Here is a 21,215-nt window from a genome sequence, read left to right as displayed (position 1 = left end):
GACAGGCTGGCAGCCCTGTCAGTAATTAGTTGCCCAGTGTTTCCCATTTTAAGGCCCTCTTTCAGGCTTTAAAATCTTCCACTGTTTGGTTGGAAACTTGCTATGTGTGCACACACTCTCTTTTCAGCAAAATGCTTTGGCCATTTCCCAGAATGAAGTTTGTGGCCAACATTAAAACATTACAAGTCAACCCTCTACCTGATTAATTGCTTCTAATTGCTACTAATTTGGAGAAGGGCTTTATGGATTGCCTTACAGCCAGGGATGTTGCATTTTGCACAACAACTAACACACATTTCAGTAGTTTATGAGGCTTTGAAAAGCCCTAGTTTGCATACATTTAATAGACTTGCTTAAGAGTGGCTGTGAAATTCTGGGAAGCTTCCATCTTCAACAAACATGCTCCAGCCTCTGGTTGCAGGGGCTGAGTAAGACATGTCCTATAACTCAAGGGCGGGCAAAATACAGCCTGCAGGCTGGATCTGGCCTGCCAAGTGATTTCATTTGGCCTGCGGGTGGACTCACACTGAGTCTGCAGTGTGTTGTGTTTCCACCCTTGTGTACAGGAGTGCCCTGGCCCTGGCCCTGGGCTAGGGGCCCTGGCCAGCATGCACAGCCTCTGGGCGGGACTGCTGCTGCTACTGCTGTAGATGCCTGATTGCTGCTCAACCTCTTGTTGGCTCAGATCAAGCATAGTCCTGTGCTTGCCTGGCAGGAGGAAATACCATGGTCACCATGATGGCTTCCTAGTTGCACCTGGGGAAGACCACTCTGCTGGCATGCGATAGTACCTGCATAGGTAATGCATAATTAACCTTGACTTTATGGAAATGGGAGACTCCTCCCTAGCGTGCTCCTGAGGCCTTATGGCTGAAGGCAAGCAAAACTCGGGAGCATCTGAACCCCAAGCCTGTGGGTTTGGGCCTGCAAGTAGGATGCCCACCAAAGGATTTGGGAATATCTGAAGCCTTAGGTGGGGGTGGAGGCTGTTTGCCGGTAGCAGGGCCACTTATGGTTCTGGACTGACTCAGGGATTTGGAATCTAATTTGGCTTCGTATACAGAAAATTGAAATTAAAAAACAAACAAAACTCCCCCTGCTTGGCTCCCCCAGCCTCTTGTGGGTCCTTCACTTGCCACTGCTGCAGTGCTCTGGGCAACAAGTAGGGAAGTAAGGGTGGGTGTGGGGAAATTGCAGCTGGACAGGAGTGCAGGGCTAGTGGAAGTGTGGAGCCCAAAGCATGGGGCCTTCACTTAGCAGGGGTGCAGAGCCTGGGTCGGTCCATTCCATCATGCAGAGTTCCCTATGGCTCACATGCAGCTCCTGGGACTCATACCACCAGAGGGAAGCCCTGCATGGTGGAGCTGACAGCTTTCCCTGCTTCCTGCCACCATGTGCAGCTCCCAGGACTCTGCTGGAAATAGCAGGGAGTGCTGCGCGATGGAACCTGACTGGCTTGGTCCTATTCCCTTCTTCCCAGCAGAGTCCTGGCAGGTGCATGTGCCAGAAAGGAGTGGGGCCAGGCTGCCAGCTCTATCACAAGGGGCTCTGCCCCATGGCACATGGTTCTAGCAGGTCCCAGAAGCTACATGTGAACTGCCTGGAGCCCTGCACGATAGAACTGGACTGGCCTGGCCCTGCTGCCACATGCAGGTCCTGGAATTGGCCAAAGCCATATGCCACTGGGGAGCTCCACCAGCATGGGCCATGAGTGCCCTACCATAACCACACCCACATCCCCCACACCCCAGCTATGCCCCTCCACAGCTCCCCACAAACCCCACACCCTCCCCAACATGCCTCCACACAGCCTCCCCCACAGAAACCTCACACCCACACCCTCCCCAACACCACCCCCACAAAATATATGAACATAAGATTTTATTTTCAGCTATTATGCAATTGCCTCTATATACACTTTGCAAACACATGTAAACCAGGAGACATTTTTTTGGGGAAAAAAAATTAAAATGTCACAGTAACTGTTTGACTTTTTTTTTTTTTTTATGACTTTTTTTTTTTCTGGTTCCAAGATGACAACCCCTCTATCCCAACCTCTACCTCCCAAAATGAATACTTCTGCACAAGGAAAGGGACTTATGGTGGCAAAGGTCAGGGTTTAGGGATGAGACTTCTGGTCCCAAGATGGCAACAAGGGGGCGGGGCACCTGTCAAGGTGGGGTTACCCTTGCGGCCCTCGACAACTCACCAAAACTCATTAAGTGGCCCTTGAGCTTAAATAATTGCCCCCACCCCTCATTATAACTGCTACTCCCAGCTACTGGGGTTGGGTGGGAGAAGGAATGGGTGGGAAGGGCTCCTGTGGTATAGGGCATTGAAACTGGACCTCTCCTGTGATCACAGTGCTCCTTCTGTGTCTTTCAACCACTTTGGAATAGGGGGTGGCAGCAAACAGAATGTAATTAGAGTGTGAGGAAGAGGAGGGCTGGGCCAAGGACAGGCTGGGTAGGTGAGGCACAGCCCAGATATGTAGGAGTTTGAGAAAGGAGCATCTTAAATCAGTAGTGTAGAAGCATACAGCCACTAATCTAGGGGCTAGGATTTCTGTTTCAACAGTAGTCCTTGGCTTTCAGTAAAAAGATATTAACTCCACTCTATAAATGTGCTTCATCCAGCTTCTCTGGATCTGGTTCATACAGAAGATGCCAGTCTATGACAGCTTTCAGTTACTCCATTAGCTCAAATGGCAAAAGTCTGGGTACAGATTAAAGCCTGGATAGACTCCAAACTTGTTGATGACTAATGGTGGTGTCAAATGGCAAAACTTATTCCCTTCAGCCCCTGCCTAGCCATTCTATAAAGCAGTGGAATGCTGGAGGACCTAGGGATTCCCTGTTGCAGTCTATGCAGATGTATGAAGCAAGTGAAGCACTTGGTCCAATAGCTTTGATTTCAGATTGCTTGAGCTGTTTTTGGAGCTCTTCACAGGGTGTGCAAGTCTGTACAGCTCACTCTTGGAAGCACTTAAAGGCATTTAAATGTTTCAGCTGTAACATTTATGGGGAAGCAGGGGAGGTGGGGTTACTGGGGAGGCAATGTTGCTGGGGCTCTTCCTAGTCATGGTGTTACTGCTGTTTTCTCTGTGAAATTGACACTATGCACAATATCTCCAGAAAGTTTTGGCCTATGGTGAGTAAAAGTCCTGGCAGGAACTCTCTGGTTACTGGTAAGTAATGCACTATTCATGCTTTCCCATCCAACCTGCTCTCCCTGAAACCAGGTTATTCAGACAGTTGTATTCATGGTTGCCCATGACACTGTAGGCCACTTATGAACTACCTAACACTGGAATCGATGTGGGGGAAACACCAGTACTATCAATATGCTGGAGGAGTGCTGAAACTTATCAAGTAGGTGCTTAGCCATTTATGCTGTGTCTCCTGGGAACTGGGTCTTGGGATGTGGACTGGCTTAACAGGGACAGCTGTGGGCAGGGAAGATGCTCGTCAGCAGTGGTGGGAGGACAGCTGGCATGCAGGGGGGCAGGAGGGGAGGACTCAGCAGGAATATGGCAGAGCTGTGAAGATGAGATGATAAGATTCTTGATATCGATAAGGTGGCCTGGCATGAGGCCGAGGTGAAGGTAAGTCAGAATGGGCTGGGGATCTGAATAGGGGTAAGGACTCCCCTGAATTATCTCAGCTCTCCTGGGTCTGCTTTTTGTTGAGGCCAGGACAGGAACTGGAGGCATTCTGCACTACTCCCTGTCAGAGTAGGCGATGAAGTGGAGCATCATGGAATCACCATCAACCAGAGCCCATATAACTGTTTGTATTAAGTACAAGTTACTCTTAAAAAACCAAAGACCAAACTAGCATCACAGACAGCTGTCCGCTCATGTGCAAACAATGTATCAAAACCACTTAATTTTAATAAATTAATTAAGAACTGCATTACATGCTGAACTAAAACCTACAGATAACATATTTTATTGTAAACAGCAAAAATATGGGAAGTTGAAAATGGCCCAATTTAAAAAAGCAGCTAAGATTGTTTTTTTGACAGTACAGATCAACATATTTACATTCAAACAGCAGTTTGAGTCTCCCCTGCTCTAGAGATTTGCAATGCCTCAAAATTTTGTAACCATCTTGTGTACCAGGTCTTACCTAATTACCCCAGAAATTCTGTATATTTTGACAGAGGTCTGATATATTGTGTGAACATATTTGGAAATATTAGTGGACACTGCCAAGAAGTTGATGTGAAGGCAACTCTAACTCATCTTGTGTTTTATGACAATATGTTATGTTATTCCTCAAAACACACAAGATGCAATGCTGCCTGCAGCAGTTTCAGGAAGCAATTTAACAGACTTGGTGGACAATGACTGATGTGCAAGGGTGCATATGGTTGGGTCTGCATAGTTAGATGGGTAATGGATCCTTATAGCAGCTAGGTTTGAGCTGTCTCTTCCACAAATTAATGCCAAACAAAGAATAAGGAGAGTGATGGAGGAATGCTTAGGACCATTTGGCAATCTCAGACATCATCTTTTTGTACACTATGGGGAATCACACATGTCTTGAAGGATTTGCTTAGTTCCTCTGCAAGTTTTTGATAAGATGCAGCAGCTATTTATCTATGTTGTCTTCCCAAGTTCAATTTTCTTCTGTATGGCACGAGAAGAGTGATAGATCAAAGAGTCAATTAGTCCTGCCACTGAAAGAAGAAAAAAGAATGATCAATCCAGACATTCCACAAAAAAAGAAGAAAGTAAATCCCCATATGGGACAAACAGGTTTTACTTTCATGCAGGGAAACAGCTCTATGGGTCAGAAAAAGCAATGTCTTTTTTCCTACAAAGCAAAGATCCTGCTTCCTGGGAGACTGGAGGCCATGACGTCACTGAGAGAGACAAGATCCAGAATGCAGACATAACCCATCTGTCAAATGGAGATGCTCCTGGGTCACTTATTTATAAACAAATATGACTCAAACATATAAAAAACCAGAGATTTCGTATTCTTTCTAGAACTTCATTATTTTTGTAATTAAATTAAATTCTGTGTAAAGTTGACTTTTTTTTTACATTGCCCTCTATACTGAAATTAGACTACTATATCTACATTTTTACTGTGAACTGGATCTTTGTAACAGATAAGTATTTATTTTGATAATTATTCTATAGCTCCGAATGGTGTGCTGAGCTAGGTACCTTGCAGAGGATAGAGAAAGTCCAAAAAACCTAGGACAAGAAAGAAGCTTACTCTTCAAGGTTGAGACTAAGTGGAAGGAGAGTGATATGCTTCTATTATTGGAAAAAAAAGAAAATAAAAAGGGTTGATACCTGTAAACACTCCTCCAATAATGGCACAGACTCCAGTAAGAAAATGGGTAAAGGACCTAGAGATAAGACAATATAAATAATAACCATGAGCTCAGATACTTCATCAGTTAACAGACAGTTTAAAGAAAACGAGGAATCTGAAAGGAAGAAAAATAAAAGCTCACTATTTATTCCAGTCCGCTGTTGGTCAAAATCTTTCACTGACACATGAGCTGAGTAATTTGATACTCTGCAAATACCTAGCACTACTTGTGAGATGATGCACTTGCTTTTAAAAACAAGACAGCTTCAAATTCTTCACCATCAATGCCTGTCTGCATTAACAAAAAATACAAAATACTCTTTTGATACGTTGTTAAGGTGAAGAATTTCATTACAACTCCTTGTGCTCCTGTAAAACACCTGTGAGGAAGCTGGAATCTTCCCTTGGTTCCTTTGCACTTTAAAGCCTGTGAATAATTGAGGATCCTGAAATGGGAATAGAAAATGCACTGTTAGATCCACACTGATTATACCAGGAAGAACTGCAGGAACTGCAGGAACAGTAAGCATATGCCAGTGTGGACCCCACTTATGGGAATGACAGACAGTATTTGTCCTGGACTGAGGTAGCATAGAGTTTCAGCTGTATCAGAATTAGGGATAAAAAAAAATGTGACAGCCCATCTGACTTTCATGCAACGTGGATAATGTTTAACAAATTCTGAGGGCTGTCTCATGTACCCTTGTAAACCTCACAGAACAGCAAATTGCAAGTTGTCTTATTAAAACCCCCAAATCCACGTTTTTCCGCAATTAAAATGAAATGCCACTAAATATACAGGTATCAGTTGAACATGATGTTTTATTGATATATTTACAATTTTAAATCAGTTTGGAAGCCTACCAGTGCCTTGATCACTATAATAAAATTAATTCTAAATACCTATAAATGTTGGTATTTGATTTTGGGTTATCATGGAAAATCAGAGCTCCCCCTGCTCCCTTCACTCACTGGGACGTGGGTCCAGCTGCAGCTATCCCCCACACTTTGTGGCACTGAGCAACCCTGATATGCCACTGCCCTGCCCGTGCCATTGCTCTCACTCCCAAGCCACAGCCCCACAGTGTTGCTGGTGCCCCTCAATCCCCACTCAAAGACTCCCAGCCCTGCCAGTGCTCCTCACTCCCCAACCACAGCCCTCTGGCCCTGCTGACTCCTGACCCACAGCTCTTTGCCTCACCCCCAACCCCAGCCCCTTGCCCTGCTGGAGGGGGCCACCAGCTGCAAAGGCTATGGGGCAGGGAACTGGGTCTGCAGCCTGAGGGATGCATGGCTGCTGCAGTGGAGTGGAGCGCAGAGCCTGGCTCCCCCCTTTCTCCTCCCCCCATGGCAGCCCATGGGGGTGGGGGTGGGGGGCGATGAGGGCTAGTAGCTACAGGCTCCCTGCCCTGATGCCCTCTGCCTGGCGGCCTCCGAGGCCCAGTGGGTAAGACCCAGCATGGCAAGGCAACGAGGGACAAGGAGGATTGGTGACAGCACCAGGAGCCCTGCGTCACTATGGCAAGGCAGCAGTGGGGTGGTGGCGTGGAGTTGTGCCCTCCACTGCTGTCAGTTGTGCAGGGGGCACCTTGCCATGATGGCGTGGGGCTCCTGGCACTAACACTGAGCCTGCCGGCCACACCAGGTCCCGTTCACTGGGCCATGGAGGCCCTCAGGAAGAGGGCAGCAGAGCAAGGAGCCTTGAGACTGCAGCTATAGCCTGCAGCTGCCCCCACCCTGCCCAAATCCCTTTCTCCCTCACTACAGGGGCCTCAATTCCTGCCCCCAAAGACTTATCTGCGGGGAGCTATAGGAGCGGCTCTTATGCTGCCTGGCTGCCATGTGAATGTGTGCACATGCACACAGTGACCCTGCCTAATTGCCCTCCTCCTGCTCCCCCCAGTCCCTTGCAGGCTGGAACTCTGTCAGCCTGCAAGGGGTAACCTACTGTTTCTTGTGCTTTTCTCCTTTCAAGGAGAAAATCTGTGTTTTTTCGTGGCAAATGGAAAACTCGGATCCCTGGTCATCAGCCAGTCAACAGTAGGCAGTAATCCGTAATGAGATTGCTTGCTTTTTAGCGTACCAGATATGGCCACAAAGAGGTGATCAGAGAGCCTTAAAGGGCTCTCCAGAAGGGTACCAATAGGCAGCAAATAGGCAACTTATTTTGGTGATAAGTGTTACTTTGGGAAGACTGGCAGTTTCATGGACTATTTCCAGTGGCATTCCAAGACCACCTTAAGGATGAATTTAGGGTGCCATTTTATCATCTCTCTAGAAGGCCAACCATAAGGGCTTCAAGCTGAATGACTCCATCCTGATTTAATGGTCACAAACAAAGTCGTCTTAATACCATGTTAGTGCACTGAGCACTCAGATCAGTTCAAAGGTAGACTCTGTAAGCTTCAGATGGATGATGTTGAACCTTAAGGGACTTAAATACTAACCATCTTGTTTCAAGGAGCTTCAAGATCTGTCCAGGAATGGCAGTGGAAAGGGAGACAGCTTTCTCACTGCTAGCATTCTGTACACACATGTACAGGTCACTAGCTGAACCAATGTCAGTTTTATATGCCAGTGGTGGATGGAACCCATAGGAGAAACCCAGTGATTGCTTGGTGGTATCAACTATAAATCTCATAAAGGAAGATTCCCTATTTGGTGATAAGGAGAATAGAGAACATGGTTAGTGAGGAGCAGCAAATCTCATTAGGAACGATATCCATTGTCAAGGCACTATGGTGCCAGTAGACACTGTCCAAATACCACTAAGAGACCTAGTTCTGTCTGAGTCTCATCTCCTGAAGCCTATAATCATTGTTGAGGTCATGAGTGGAGATCCCTGAATCATGGCCTGCCTTCTCTCTCTTCATCCCACAATTCAATGTGGATTTTGGAGAATTTTTCTCAATAGGCTTTTCTTCCCCTCTCTGTAAGAGGGCACTGAACTCCATCTGGTATTCAGAGTAGCCCCTTTCAGTGATAAATTTAAACATGTGAAGTGCAGGTACTGGTTTTGATGTTTAGTCTGAGGTCTGCTTTGGTGCCGTCTTCTCTGTGGTAGACTTAGCCATTTTTTGACTTGTACAAGGAGACAGATGATGTTAGCTCATCCATTAATAGGATTCTGAATCTGGATTCCTCTGGCTCTGTAGAGATCACAATGACTGTTCTAGGAAGTGAAGTCTTACATTTCACAACATGCAACTCCATATGGGGTAAGACAAATGCACCAAGCATCTGAGTTGCATGTTTGCCCCTTTTTCTTTCTGTCCTTCAGGAAGATTAGCTCATCACACGATAGACAGGGCTTGAAGCCTTCAAGTTTTAAGTATGCCACTGGAGAAGCCCAATCCAGTGGGTACTAGCACTTTACAGGGAGACTGGACAAGAGAAGTTCTGTCCTGTTTTAGAGTAGTCAAAATAGAAGATCTGAAACACTTCTAGTGATTTGCAAATTTTGAAGTTTTATTGGAGCTAAAACAGGAGTGGGTAATTATTTCAGCTGGAGGGCCACTTAACAAGTTTGGTGAGTGGTTGAGGGCTGCACACAAATTTTCAAAGATTATAGATAAATATAAGATAATGTATAGTAAGTGAGAATTAAATATCTACTATAATGTATATTAATTTTATTTAAAGATGTTGAAAAGAATTGGTCCAAGGACAGAGCCTTGGGGGACACCACTGGTCACGGAGCGCCACAGTGATTCACTTCCACTGACTACTACTCTCTGGGTCCGACCTTGGAGCCAATTTCCCAGCCATCAGACTGTGGTGTAGCCGAGGCCACAGTTGGCCAATTTCTCTGTGAAGAGATCACGGGACACCAGATCAATGGCTTTTTTATAAAGTTCAGATATATGATGTTAATCTCTTCTCCCATGTCCAGGTGATATGTCACCTGGTTATAGAAGGAAATGAGATTGGTCAGGCAAAACCTACCTGTGACAAACACGTGCTGGCTGTCCCTCAGGATGTTGCCATCAGCCAGCTTATCAAGAAGGGTCTTTTTGATAATTTTCTCCAGAATCTTACCAGGGATTGAGGTCAAGCTGATTGGCCTGTAATACCCAGGATGTATTTTCCACCCTTTCTTGCAGATGGGTACACCACACTGGCCTTCTTCCAGTCTTCAGGTACTTCACCTGAGTGCGAGCTTTTAAATATTTTTGCCAATGGTTGGGCTATGACACCTGCCAGCTCCTTGAGTACTCTAGGGTGTCATCTGTCAGGACCAGCTGACTTGAAGATGTCCAGCCTCTCAAGGTGATCCTTTACAAGGTCTACACTGATGTTGGGTATAAATATGCCCTCACCCTGGCCATCCCACGTCATGCTAGGCAGGGAGGTCTCTTTGGGCTGATGAAAGATTGACGCGAAGTACCCGTTAAGCGGGTTGGCTTTTTCCTGGGTGTTGGTTATCAGTTGTCCCATTTGGTTCAGCTGGGGTCCAATGTTACCATTGCTTTTTTTTCTGACTCCCTACATAACTGAAAAAGGACTTCTTATTATCCTTGATATGTGAAGCCAGATGGAGTTTAGTTGCAGCTTTGGCTTTCCTGGTTTGCTCCCTGCAGGCACAAACCAGTGCTGAGTACTTCTCCTTGGTGGTGATGTCAGCCTCCCATCCTTTATAAGTCTCTCTTTTTAGATGTAGGAGGTCCTCAAGTTCCCGGCTGAGCCAAGGGGATTGTTGTGCCCTTTTGCTACCTTTCCTCCAAGATGGGATAGACAACCCTTGTACTGTCAGGACTGCTCCCTTGAGGAGCAACCACTCCTCTTGGACTCCTCTCCCTGATAAGTCATGGTCCCTTAGGGCCTCAATAACGACCCTCCTAAGCTTGTCAAAATCAGCTTTCCTAAAGTGAAGGACTTCTGCATTGCTGACTGACTTGCCAGCTTTGGGATGGATAGTAAAGGTGATCAGCTTGTGGTCACTATCACCCAGCTTTACATCAGTTCTTAGGTCACTGACTAGCTCATTCCCTTTGGCCAGTACCAGGTCCAGCAACACTATCTTGTCGGCCCATAGACTTTTTAAGTCAGGTAGAGCTCGTCCACACTTGTAATGAAGTTTTGTGACCAATAGGATTCAGCTGAGTGCTCTTCCCACGAGATGTCCAGGTAATTATAGTCTCCCATGACAATCATGCACCGAGAACGTGCAGCCTCAGTCAGTTCCCTGGCGAATTCCTGGTCTAGCTCTTGTTTCTGGTTAGGTCTGTAGTAGACTCCTACCATGATGTCCCCTGTGCCATGTTTCCCATGCCTTTTAACCCAGAGGGACTCTAGTCATCCTCCCTGGGTATCAATGTCAGTTTGCAGGAACGTGTAGCTTTCCTTGACAGAGAGCTACACCCCTGCCCCTTTTATCTGCACGATCCTTCCTGTACAGGGTATAGTCATCTATACCTGTGGCCCAGTCATAGGTGGAGTCCCACCAGGTCTGTGTTATCCCTATGAGATTGTAGTCTTTCTTGCTTAGCAGGAGGACCAGTTCCTCCTGTTTCTTCCGCAAGCTCCTGGCATTGGTGTACAGATACATAAGTGTCCCATTGGAAGTCCTAGGCTTCTTGCACTCCCAGGTGGACACTGTTCCAGGGCTGGAGTAGGTGTGGATTCCCTTGGGTGCCCTAACCTGCTGGTTATGCAGTAGTTACCCAGTGGGCTTGCATTGGCAGTTATCCACCCATCCCCCGGCAGGCTTAGTTTAAGGCCTGGTTGAGCAGGTCAGCCAGTCTGGCTGAGAAGAGCCTCCTCCCCAGCGGAGTGAGGTGGAGGGCATCTCTTTCCAGCAGACCACTGCTTCTCTCACCAAAGAAAAGACTGTGATTGCGGAAGCCGAAGCCTTCATGATGACACCAGTGCCGCAGTCTCTGGCTGACTACCTCAATTCCCTCTGCCTCCTCAGCCCATAGCCCAAAACCAGAAGGACCGGGGGAAAAGCACCACCTGTGCCCCCAACTCCTTAAGCCCCACTCCCAAAGCCCTGTAGTGCTTCATGACCCAGGTGGGATTGTTCTGAGCTGTGTCATTTGTGCCTACGTGGATAAGGAGCATAGGGTAGTGGTTGGTGGGCTGGATGAGTTTTGGGATCCTCTTGGCTACGTCCCAGATATGGGCTCCTGGGAAGTAGCAGTTCTCCTGGGCTAAGGGGGCAGGGTGGCAGATTGAGCCCTTAGTCCTCCTCAGAAAGGAGTTTCCCACGACGACCACTCTACGAGTGGCCTTAGGGAGAGCAGGGACAGTAGCTGAGGATAAGCCTGCATTGCCTGCAGGAGCTGGCAACTCTGCAGGCTCTACTGGGGCTGCAAGAGGTTTGTACCTGTAGTAAAGCCCCAGAGGGGAGGGGACCTTGGTGCAGTGGGCCTTGGGGCTGCTGACCACCTCGGTCCAACTTCCTAGCTGGACAGTATGGGAGATCCCCGAGTCCTCCCTTGTCCTGGAAGGTGAGCTTGGTCTACCCTCTGCCTCCAGGGGGTGAAGGGCCTGGCAGTAGGAGTCTACCTCCTGCTCACCATCCCTGATGGCACGCAGTCTCTGGACTGTAGCCTGGAGCGCCTCTATCTGGCGCCCCAGAGACTCCAAAGTGGAGCAGACCTCTCAAGGGGAGGTGGCCATGCTCCTGGTCCCGTGTGCCTGGAAATGTGCCAGGCAGCCCCTGCAGCTGAGAGCCAGAGGGTCCATCTGCGTGGAGCCTGGAATCATGGGTTCTGTCTCAGTGGAGACCTCAGATGTGTCAGAGGGGGAGGCTGCAGACTCCAACGGGACCCTCAAGATGTGGCATGTGTCCATCTGCATTGTGCTGCTGGGAGTCTGGCTACTGATGGGACTACCTACCCCAGGGGCTCACAGGCAGAGCCTTGGGCCCTCCCACCCACCCTCCTGTGCAAACTCCCACGCTAACTCATGTGCCGGGCAGACAAGTGCACCTGTTTGCACATCCTGTTCATGAGGCTCTGGTTGTGTGGCTCCCTGGGGGCTGGGTGAAGTAGGAGTGTGTCTCTCCTCAGCTCCCACTCAGCTTCTCCGCAGCTGACTGGGTTGGGGGGTCTCTCCCTCCCTGCCGCAGGCCTCACCTACCTCCAGCTGTGCTGGGGGTCTGGGTCAGGGTCCTGCTGGGGGGTCCTGGTGGTCCCTAGGCGTAACAGGGGTGTGACGAGCTTCTGCCCATGCATCTCTTGCTGGAACTGGGGGACGGGGGTGTAAGCCCCCAGATTTGCGTGCTGGATAAGAGGAGGCTGCCGCTGCTGCCTGGGAATGGCAGCAGCAGCAATCTTCCCCGGCACTGGGTGTGGGCTGTGCCCAGTGCTAGTTCCAGGTGGCAGCCTGAGCCTCCTCTGAGCCCCCCGCCCAGCTCCAGTCCCCTTGCATGCCCCTCACCTGGCTCCAAGCCCCCCGCAGCTTACCAGCAACAGCTGCTGCACTCTTGGCCTTGTGGGACAGCCCCCCTGCATGGCGGGGGGCAGTGCAGCTCAGTCCCAGCTACCAGGTATTTGCGTGGCCTGTGCCACAGCACGATGCTGCAGCCAGCTCGACGTAGCACAGGGCCGTATGCTTTTGGGCAGCTCCAGACTGTCACCCAGGGCTGCGCACTGCTCAAGGCGACCACCAGCCATGCTGGCCTGGGCCCTGATTGAACACAAGTGGCTTGGCTGGATGGCACAGGGATCATACATGCAGAACTCGGGAGGCATGGCTGGTGGTCATCGTTTCATCTAAACTCACTGAAACAGCAAAACAGTTTTAACGAAATGAAACGGGACAGAGCTTCGAAACAAAACATAACGAAACATTGTCCCTTTAAAATGGCGAAACGGACGTCAAAATGAAATGATGGCGTTTTGCACAGCCCTATGCACCAACACTGGCCAGCATGCACAGCTGCACAACAGGGCTGCCGCCGCTACATACACCCAGGTAGTGCTCGGCTCACCCCGCCTCCAGTGCCTCCTCTTTCTCCTGCCCCTGCTGCTCTACTCAGGGCAGCAGATAGCATGGGGAAACATTGTGCTGTGAACCACATGCTCAACCAGGCAGGGGGGAGCTGCTGCCTGGTGGCTCCTGCCCCAGATAGATCTGGCTATATTCTTATTCAAAGAAGCCAGAACAATCACTTAAAATAAGTTACCAACAAAGAACCAAAAGGCACAGTTCAAAAATGACCATGAAGGGAATCACAGAACACAGCAGTCTTTTGAGGTACACATTTCAGCACAGAATGTTGGTCTCATTTCAACAGACATATTTCCTACAAAGGACAAAGATACCCTTGACACAAGTTACTTTCTTACATGGGTATTAAAGGCTGAAGTATTTAAAAGAAAAAGAATGCAGTCAATATGAATGTCAATGACACCCAAATGACCGCAGAAAAAGGAACAATGAAGTGTAGGTGCAACATTAACATTTGCCTCCAGGTGCCAACTTGGGAAGCTAAAGCCATATGAACACAGAAACTTGGCAAGTAAGTCTAACTGGAAGGGGGTTAACTTTGTCACCTAATTTTAATCATGTTTTGTTCCTTAGGTTACCTTAATATGCTCATGATACTCCCTTTGTAAGACAAGCTAATTCATTTTGGAACTCAGAATAACTTAGAAAAGAAAAGGCCATACTAATTGCCAAAGTAAATATCAGAAATGGAAGTCAGGTAGCATAGATCAGTCAAACCATCAAAATATACTATAAAGAACTGGACAATAAATAATACCCTATCTGTGAAATTGTAGTTATAATGGCTTTTTTAAAACTGGTGCTTGCCTAATGTCAGTTGTATGTTACATGAAATAAATCCATTATTTTTATGCAACATATCAGAAGTCTATTTCCACAAAAAATAAGGCTATAAACTGTATTTCTTCCCAAGGGGGATGGGATTGGGGTGATTGAGCTGATGCAGCAGTGTTAACTGTGGACCCAGGCAGATGCCCCAATTCCCACCCATAACCTGCAGGCCGTGTCCACAATTGATACCAGTGTCCAGCCAGTGCTGCTTCCAGGGCGTGGGACAGGAGCTGGTGTAAGCTGTGGCTGGGATGTGCCCGGCATGATCCAGCAGCTGGAGCTGGTGGCTTTCCATGACTTTGTGGCTGGCCACCCATAGGCCAGATACATTCAGTTGGTGGGCCAGATCTGGCCCGCAGGCTGTATTTTGTCCATCCCTGAGCTAAAACCTAGCAGGTTGGAGGAGGCACTAGTGTCCATGCAGTTGCTGTGAAAGATACGAAGGAACTGAAGACCAGTTTTTGTTACCTTGACCTTTAGGTCTTCATGTCCTTCCACAAGGAGAAACAAGGTGCATGTGTAGCCCTGAGAGAACACACTAAACAAAAGGTTTAGTTTTGTGCACTTGTTATGGGCCCAGCAGGATCCACAACAGAACAGGTACGGACAGAAAATACAACACACTGTGCATACAACGTAACTAAAATAGGAAGCTTAGCTTTTCAGTTTGCTGATTTCTATATAATCATAACATCTATTATATTCTATTTTGTTGTGTAAAACCTGCACCTTTTTTTCAAAAACAAGCTGAAAATCTGGGTGCAAGGAAATATAGTAATGCAATTTAGCTGCCAACCAAGGCAGATAGCAGTGAGCAGGACACTAACCCTTGGTATCCGCTGGGCAGCCTGCACTGCAGTGTTGCTGCAAGGAGTCTGTCCAGAGCTGGAGTTGTAGACAGCTCATAGAAGCTCTGGACAGACAGTAGGTTGGTCAGAGTGGCCTCTGTTCCTGACCAGGGTGCCGCTGGCTCAGAACAACCTGGATTAGAAAGCAGGGAGCCCTGGCTGAAGCAGATCAGACTCTGCCCCCCCTTCCCCAAGGTCACAAGATTTTTTTTAAATCAAATTTTTTCATGTTCCAAGCCAAATCAATTCCAGATCTGTAAGTTAGTCAAGAACCATAAGTGGCTCTACTACCAGCAAACATCCTCCACCCCGACCTGGGGCTTCAGTAGTTTCCAAATCATTTGGCAGGCATCCTACATGTTAGGCCCAAGCCCAGAGTCTTAGGGTCTGGATCACAAGTTTCGTGTGCCCTCAGCCATAAGGCCGCAGAAGCAAAACAATACCCTGCTGCGTCCTCCTTCCTGCTCTGCCCACGGCACCAGATGAGGTTGCTTCAGCTCTGATTGTCCCCCATCCCCATCCCTGTCCTTCCACTTAACAAGCTACTCCTACTGTTCTGCAGACACTGATGCTGAGTGAATAGTGGTAGCTAGGGAGTTAGTTAAGGGAGCAGGGACAGGCTCCCTCAACCCCTTGCAGGTGCTGGTGTTTCACTGCTAGCTTCTGTTGTAGAGACATACCACACAATACTGCAATAAGGGATATGAAATACGTGCAAAGCCCATATGTAGTTTTTGCATTTTATAACTTATTTCATGTAAGGATTTTGGATTTGATAATTTGTTATATTAAATAACTTACTGGTATTTTAAAGGAAATATCTTTTTTCTTCATCCTATCTTCCCAAAACAGGGTGCATGTTATATTTGGGGATGTGTTATATACAACAAAATACAATATATCACTTTCAACCATTAGAAAAAATGCTTTACAAAGTATCAATTCCAGTTCCCAGATAAGAAAACTGAAGCAGAGATTAAATGACTTGCCCATGGTTAGGTATCCAAGTTGTAGTTGTATTGGCGTAGAGGAAAAAGCAATCGGGGCTTGTGGTAGAGGTGATATATTTTATTAGACCAGCAAGATTTCTGCCAAAAAAAAAAAAATTAATTGCAAGCTTTTGGGCACAATCATGCTTTATCAGGCATTGGAGAAAAGATTGCAAAAGTTCTCCTGGGTAGAAATGAAAGTTCATATTTTTTGCAAAAATCTTGTTGGTCTAATAAAAGATATCACCTCTACCATGACTCCTAATTGCTTTTTCCTCTAGACCAGTACTACTACAACCTGGATACCTGACACATGGAAGAAAGAGAATTTTAGCCGATTTTTAAAATGAAATCTTCAAAATTTTCCAAGCAAAAAGCAACAGTGACCACCTGAAACCTAAGATACAGCTCCTGCCTTGGTTCAAGGTAATCTGCATCATAGCAGAGCCTCACAAGAGAGCTGAGAGACTCCTTACCAGCCAAGAACAGCTTGCCCAAAGGAGCTTTCCATTTATTGACTCCTCTGTGAAATCCTATGAAACATGAACTTTCATTTCTACCCAGGAGAACTTTTATAATCTTTTCTGTGATGTTTGATGAAGGTTGTTGTGCCTGAAAGCTTGCAGTTAAAGATCTTTTTCTGCAAAAGTCTTGGTCTAATAAAAGATATCACCTCTTCCACAAGCCCTGATTGTTTTTGCCCACTGTTAGAAAGATTTGCTCTTTCATTGTGCAACTGCTTGTCCTATTCCTACCATTAATTAAATGGATGTGCTAAAGAAAATGTCTATCATGGATGATACTCTGTCATATACAACATACAGATATCATAGTGTGTTGCATGACCTAAGAGTTTGAGGCTATGCAAGTAGACGAGTTGGAAGTAAGGTAAATAATGGGAGTGAACATTTCCCTCACCTGTGTTTCTCTGTCAGTTTCACCATCATAGGAGAAAGCTCGTAAAGCACAAATACACCAGGGAGGCCCTGGTCTCCTATGAGTCCATTCGCTATTTTCTCATGCCGGGTAACTGAAAACTGGTTAGTCCTCACCACCTAGCAAGAAACAGACATGGGAACATTTATTTTATTAATATCAATATACCCCAGGGAATTATCCATAGAAAAATTCAAAATTATGCAAAATTACTTTTTTTTTTAAAAATTAAACTAAATATAACACTATTTGAACATTCTTTAGAACCATATGCAGGTAGTTGTATGTGGTGGAGTGCAGGGTGTACCTTCAGGTTGACTCTGTGCAAGCACATGGAGCTTGCAGCACTGTAGGTGGGAGCCATGTTCAGTCCCCAGGATTACTAGTCATGTGCTACCAGGGCCTCAGCCTGCTGCTGGTGGTTCCTGTGCCCCATGGGGTGAGGGGCATGTGGTGGTGGGGGGCCTACTCCCCATGCCCCCTGCAGGCAGGAGCTCCCCATCCCACTCACCAGCTACATCCCAGGGAATTACGCAACATTATGTGATTATTTTCAGTCATACGTTTCATGCACAAAATTGCGCAGGTACATAATTGTATAATTGCCTGGGGTGTATAACAAGCAGCAGTGGTAACAAACATTGCCTGTATGGACTGTAATTTGTAGCATGTGCCTAAAGGTACTGTCAGTCCTAATGCTTCTTTACTAAAGACCAACTCTAGCACAATTTACACTCCCAGCTATTAGATCTTTAGAATGAGACATGCACAACTGTCAAAGCTCTTAAGACCTTATATTCCCAATGTTCTGGACACTGGCTGGTGGGACAAGGCTCCCACTATTACCAAAATCATTTTATACCACCATTGTAGGAATGGAGGGCAGGTCATGGAATATATATGGGCAACACATTTCAAAGAGCCACAGTCACTGTGAGGTAAAGTAACCATTCTTTTTTCAAGTGACAGTCCACCTATATTTTGCTCTTGATGACTAAAATAATTTCTCCTGACAAAAGGAGGGACTATAAGACATCTCTAATTGCAAATGTATCATCTGATCTAGAAGCCTGAACAGGAGTAGTGGAGCAGCATGAGATGAACATGCTAACAAAGCTTCATGCAGCCCCACGCACTACATATTTCAGAAATCAGAATGTTAGCCAAGAGAGTTGCAATTATTGTGTGCACCCTAGTGGAATGAACCCTGGTGTGACCTAGAGGTCTTTTTTGTCACCTCACAACACATCTTGATGCAGTCTGAAATCCTATTGGATAATCTCTGACTGGAGGCAGCATTTCATCTTACTGTAAGAAAGCCAAGAGCAGTTCCAAATGTGTCCTAAATGACTTTGTTCTCTATAAATAAAAGGATAAAGCCCTCGTATTTAAGCTGTGCAAATTAATTCGATCTAGCTTAGAGTGCAATTTCATGACAAATAAGAGAACATGTTCAAACTGACTGAAGTGAAAGTCTGAGACAACCTTACGCAAAAGCCTGGCATTGGGCCTATGGACAAAGTTGTCTTTATGGAGTAGAACGGTGGGGGACAACCTTTTTTGGCTAGCATGCCACAAAGTAAGCCTCACCTCCTCCTCAAATGTTACTCCCATCACCCTCCCCTGCTTGATCCACTGCTCTGCTCCCCTCCTTGCCTTATCTGCACTGTTCTCCCTGCTCCCTGACAGATCTTCTACGTACCAAACAAACCAGTGGCATGTCCCACTTACAGCATGCATGCTGCAGGCTGGCTACCCCTGGAATATAGTGTGGATGGCTCAGCACAAGAACTTGTATTTCACTGATTTTTCTGATCAATGTAGGAAATGTTCTCTTCAAAGACAGGTGAATACAGGCAGCACTTTAACAAAGTTTCGAATTGTGTATGCACTCCTATCAATCCAGTTAGAATCAAGCAGGGGTTTCAAAAAAGGAAGACCTGACTGGCAGAAAATGATAAAGAGGCCTTTTAGAAATTTCAGCATGGAAGGGTGAGTAAATACACTACAAGCCTGTACTGACAGGTCATTTGCAAAAATAGCTGCTATCTGTGTATTGTGATGTGACTGATAAGAGAGCACAGACCACATTAGGAAAAGCAGAAAGTCCAGAACAATCAGAATTAGAACTACTAATAGCAAAATTGGCAGTTTGGTCACCCAAACTGAGACTCTCTTCCACTTGGCCTTAAAATGAGACTGGTAGAAAGGGTTGTGCGCTTTATAAAGGGAATATTTAACACTTCAGATAAGAAATTTATTTTCAGGAGGACCATCATATTGTGCAAAGGCACATGTAACATTGTTATGCAAAAAGCATAAATATGCTTGATGTTAGGTAAATAACATGGACATAGACTTTTGCCTATTGCTTTTAATGTTACGTATTTTCTTGAGTTTTGCATTGCCTTAAGAAACTCCATTTTGTATTGCTCTGTAGCTTGACATAAGTGCTCAACCTTTTATTCTTCTGTATGCTGTATGGGTGACAGTATGTTTGTGGAAAAGGAAAACATCAGCTGGCAACTGGCTGAAGAACACAGACAGATAAACGACCAAACAAGAAGAATCCACCCCAGAACAGTCAGAAAACAACAGCAATCAACCTTCAAGAAAGAAGAGAGTGATAACGCAGCAAAAGTCCAGAGGATTGGGTGAATTGACAAGACTATAAAAAGATGGGGCAAGACATACCAATTTTGGGTCTTGCTCTGCATATCATCCTGAAGCACTGATTCATCTGACAAGATGAACCGGCAGGAGCCCAGCTTCTATTTGTGATCACCTTACCTGGCCACTAAGTTGACTTGAGCACCAATAAGACTGGTAATGTATACCAGCAGAGAACAGAAATTGGGGAATTAATGTGGTGCGTGTATTAACAGCTTAATCAATAAGCATGGGACTTCGCCTTATCCCCTTCATAAGGTCTCGTTTATGATTTGAGCAATTGGCAATTTGCGTAATATTTAAGTGGTGGAGAACTGTGAAAAGGGAGTGATACAGAGGAAGCTCCATGTTTATTGTTCTTTTGGTGTACACAACTTGGGCCGTAGAATTCCTCGAGTTTATGGGAGAAGTTGGATTCTTGCCAATTAGGAGATTCAGAGATGTTTTTGTTAGGGGAAAGAAGGCATGAGTTAGAAACAAGTTTATGGAAACAAGTTTATGGATGTCTCTCAGCTGTAGACTACCCAAGGTACTAGAGAAGGAGTTTAGGATCTCTGCTCCTACCACTAATCCTTGGCTGTAGTCGTACCCAAGGGTTAGAAGTGAAATTTAGGTGTTGTAAGGTTGGTGACCGTGGATTTTAAGATAAATTGTGTGACTTAAAGCAAGTGGACTTTAAAGTATGGAAACAGAGGTGGTATCTGAATAGAAGGTTGTAAGGAGTATAGGAATGTATTAACATCTAGAAAAACAGGTTAAGCAGTTAAAAAATCCTTAGGGCCAGCTGTCTGTTGAAGCTTTGCAGATGGCTGTTATACCAAAGACAAAAGCAAAGACTTGAGGGTCCCTGTCCCCGTTCCCCAGGGAGCATCCCCAAGGCCACCATGGACAGAGGGCATACCAGCAGCCCATCTCATGTACCCCACTACAGGGGGGGCTGTGAGCCTCGGAATCCCACCTCCAGTCTGATGACACCTAAGAGACAGCCTCAGAATTGAAGACTGCATCCTGGTCAGATGTACCTCGACTCTGATGACAGCCCTAGGACTGGTAGATATATAATTGTTTGATTGTTTGTACTGTTGCTTTTTGTTATCATACTGCATCAGTAAACTCATCTATTATCAAATGGCACATGTTGCAGTTGATCTGAGGGTTGTGCTCACCCAGGACAATGGTATAGGGGCTGGTTCCTAAAATTCAGTTCAACAATTGGCCACTCTGCCGGGACACAAGGGCAGTAACCTGACTGATCAGGGATTTTGTTGGTACAGAGTGACCCTCTCTAGAGGGGTTAGCTCGGACTTGTAGTAAGGTAGAGCTATATGGTAATAGTGACCAGGGTTGTAAGTTTTGTGCAGGAGAGGTTGTTTGTTATTGCTGACTGGGAGACTTTGTTTGCCTAGGTCAGGCAGAGTTGTGGACTTGGTTACGTGCTGTGGTCTGCTTAGGATTAAATAAGAACCTTCTGTTGTGTTTGCAATAGGAAGTTAGAGGCAGAAAAAGTCATCTCTCTGCTGGAAAGGCTGTGTGAATGAACAGGGTCCTTTGACTCTGTTCAAGGGTGCAGGATCCAGGATCAAGGAGTGCAAGGGTCCAGGATCCTTGGGAAGGGTTACAGTCTTTTGTAGATGGTTACAACAGCAGTC

The 21,215-nt window shown here is 46.3% G+C and overlaps 1 protein-coding gene across 7 annotated transcripts in view; it reads right to left on the bottom strand.

The window, feature by feature from the left end:
• Positions 1 to 1,868: 1,868 nt before the first annotated feature.
• The window catches only part of ERGIC3 (ERGIC and golgi 3), a 71,752-nt gene continuing 52,405 nt past the window's right edge, over positions 1,869 to 21,215 (bottom strand). For 3 of the 7 annotated variants that reach the window (XR_016444378.1, XR_016444376.1, XR_016444377.1), the window contains 4 exons: positions 16,879 to 17,015; positions 5,476 to 5,779; positions 5,312 to 5,367; positions 4,600 to 4,683 (listed from right to left, as the gene is read on the bottom strand). Coding sequence is in view for 3 of the 7 variants with exons in the window: in XM_090064160.1 (XP_089920286.1) it covers positions 4,604 to 4,683; positions 5,312 to 5,367; positions 16,879 to 17,015 (273 nt within the window). In the remaining 4 variants the exon portion in view is untranslated. Of the gene's footprint in view, positions 4,684 to 5,311; positions 5,368 to 5,475; positions 16,060 to 16,878; positions 17,016 to 21,215 lie in introns of those variants that run through there. The other 4 variants (XM_090064160.1, XM_090064161.1, XR_016444379.1 and 1 more) reach the window with 3 other exon arrangements.

Source organism: Crocodylus siamensis, chromosome 10, assembly GCF_052110815.1.
Source record: "Crocodylus siamensis isolate JL-2025a chromosome 10, ASM5211081v1, whole genome shotgun sequence".
Classification (NCBI taxonomy): Eukaryota; Metazoa; Chordata; order Crocodylia; family Crocodylidae; genus Crocodylus; species Crocodylus siamensis.
This window is presented reverse-complemented; position numbering and strand designations above follow the sequence as displayed.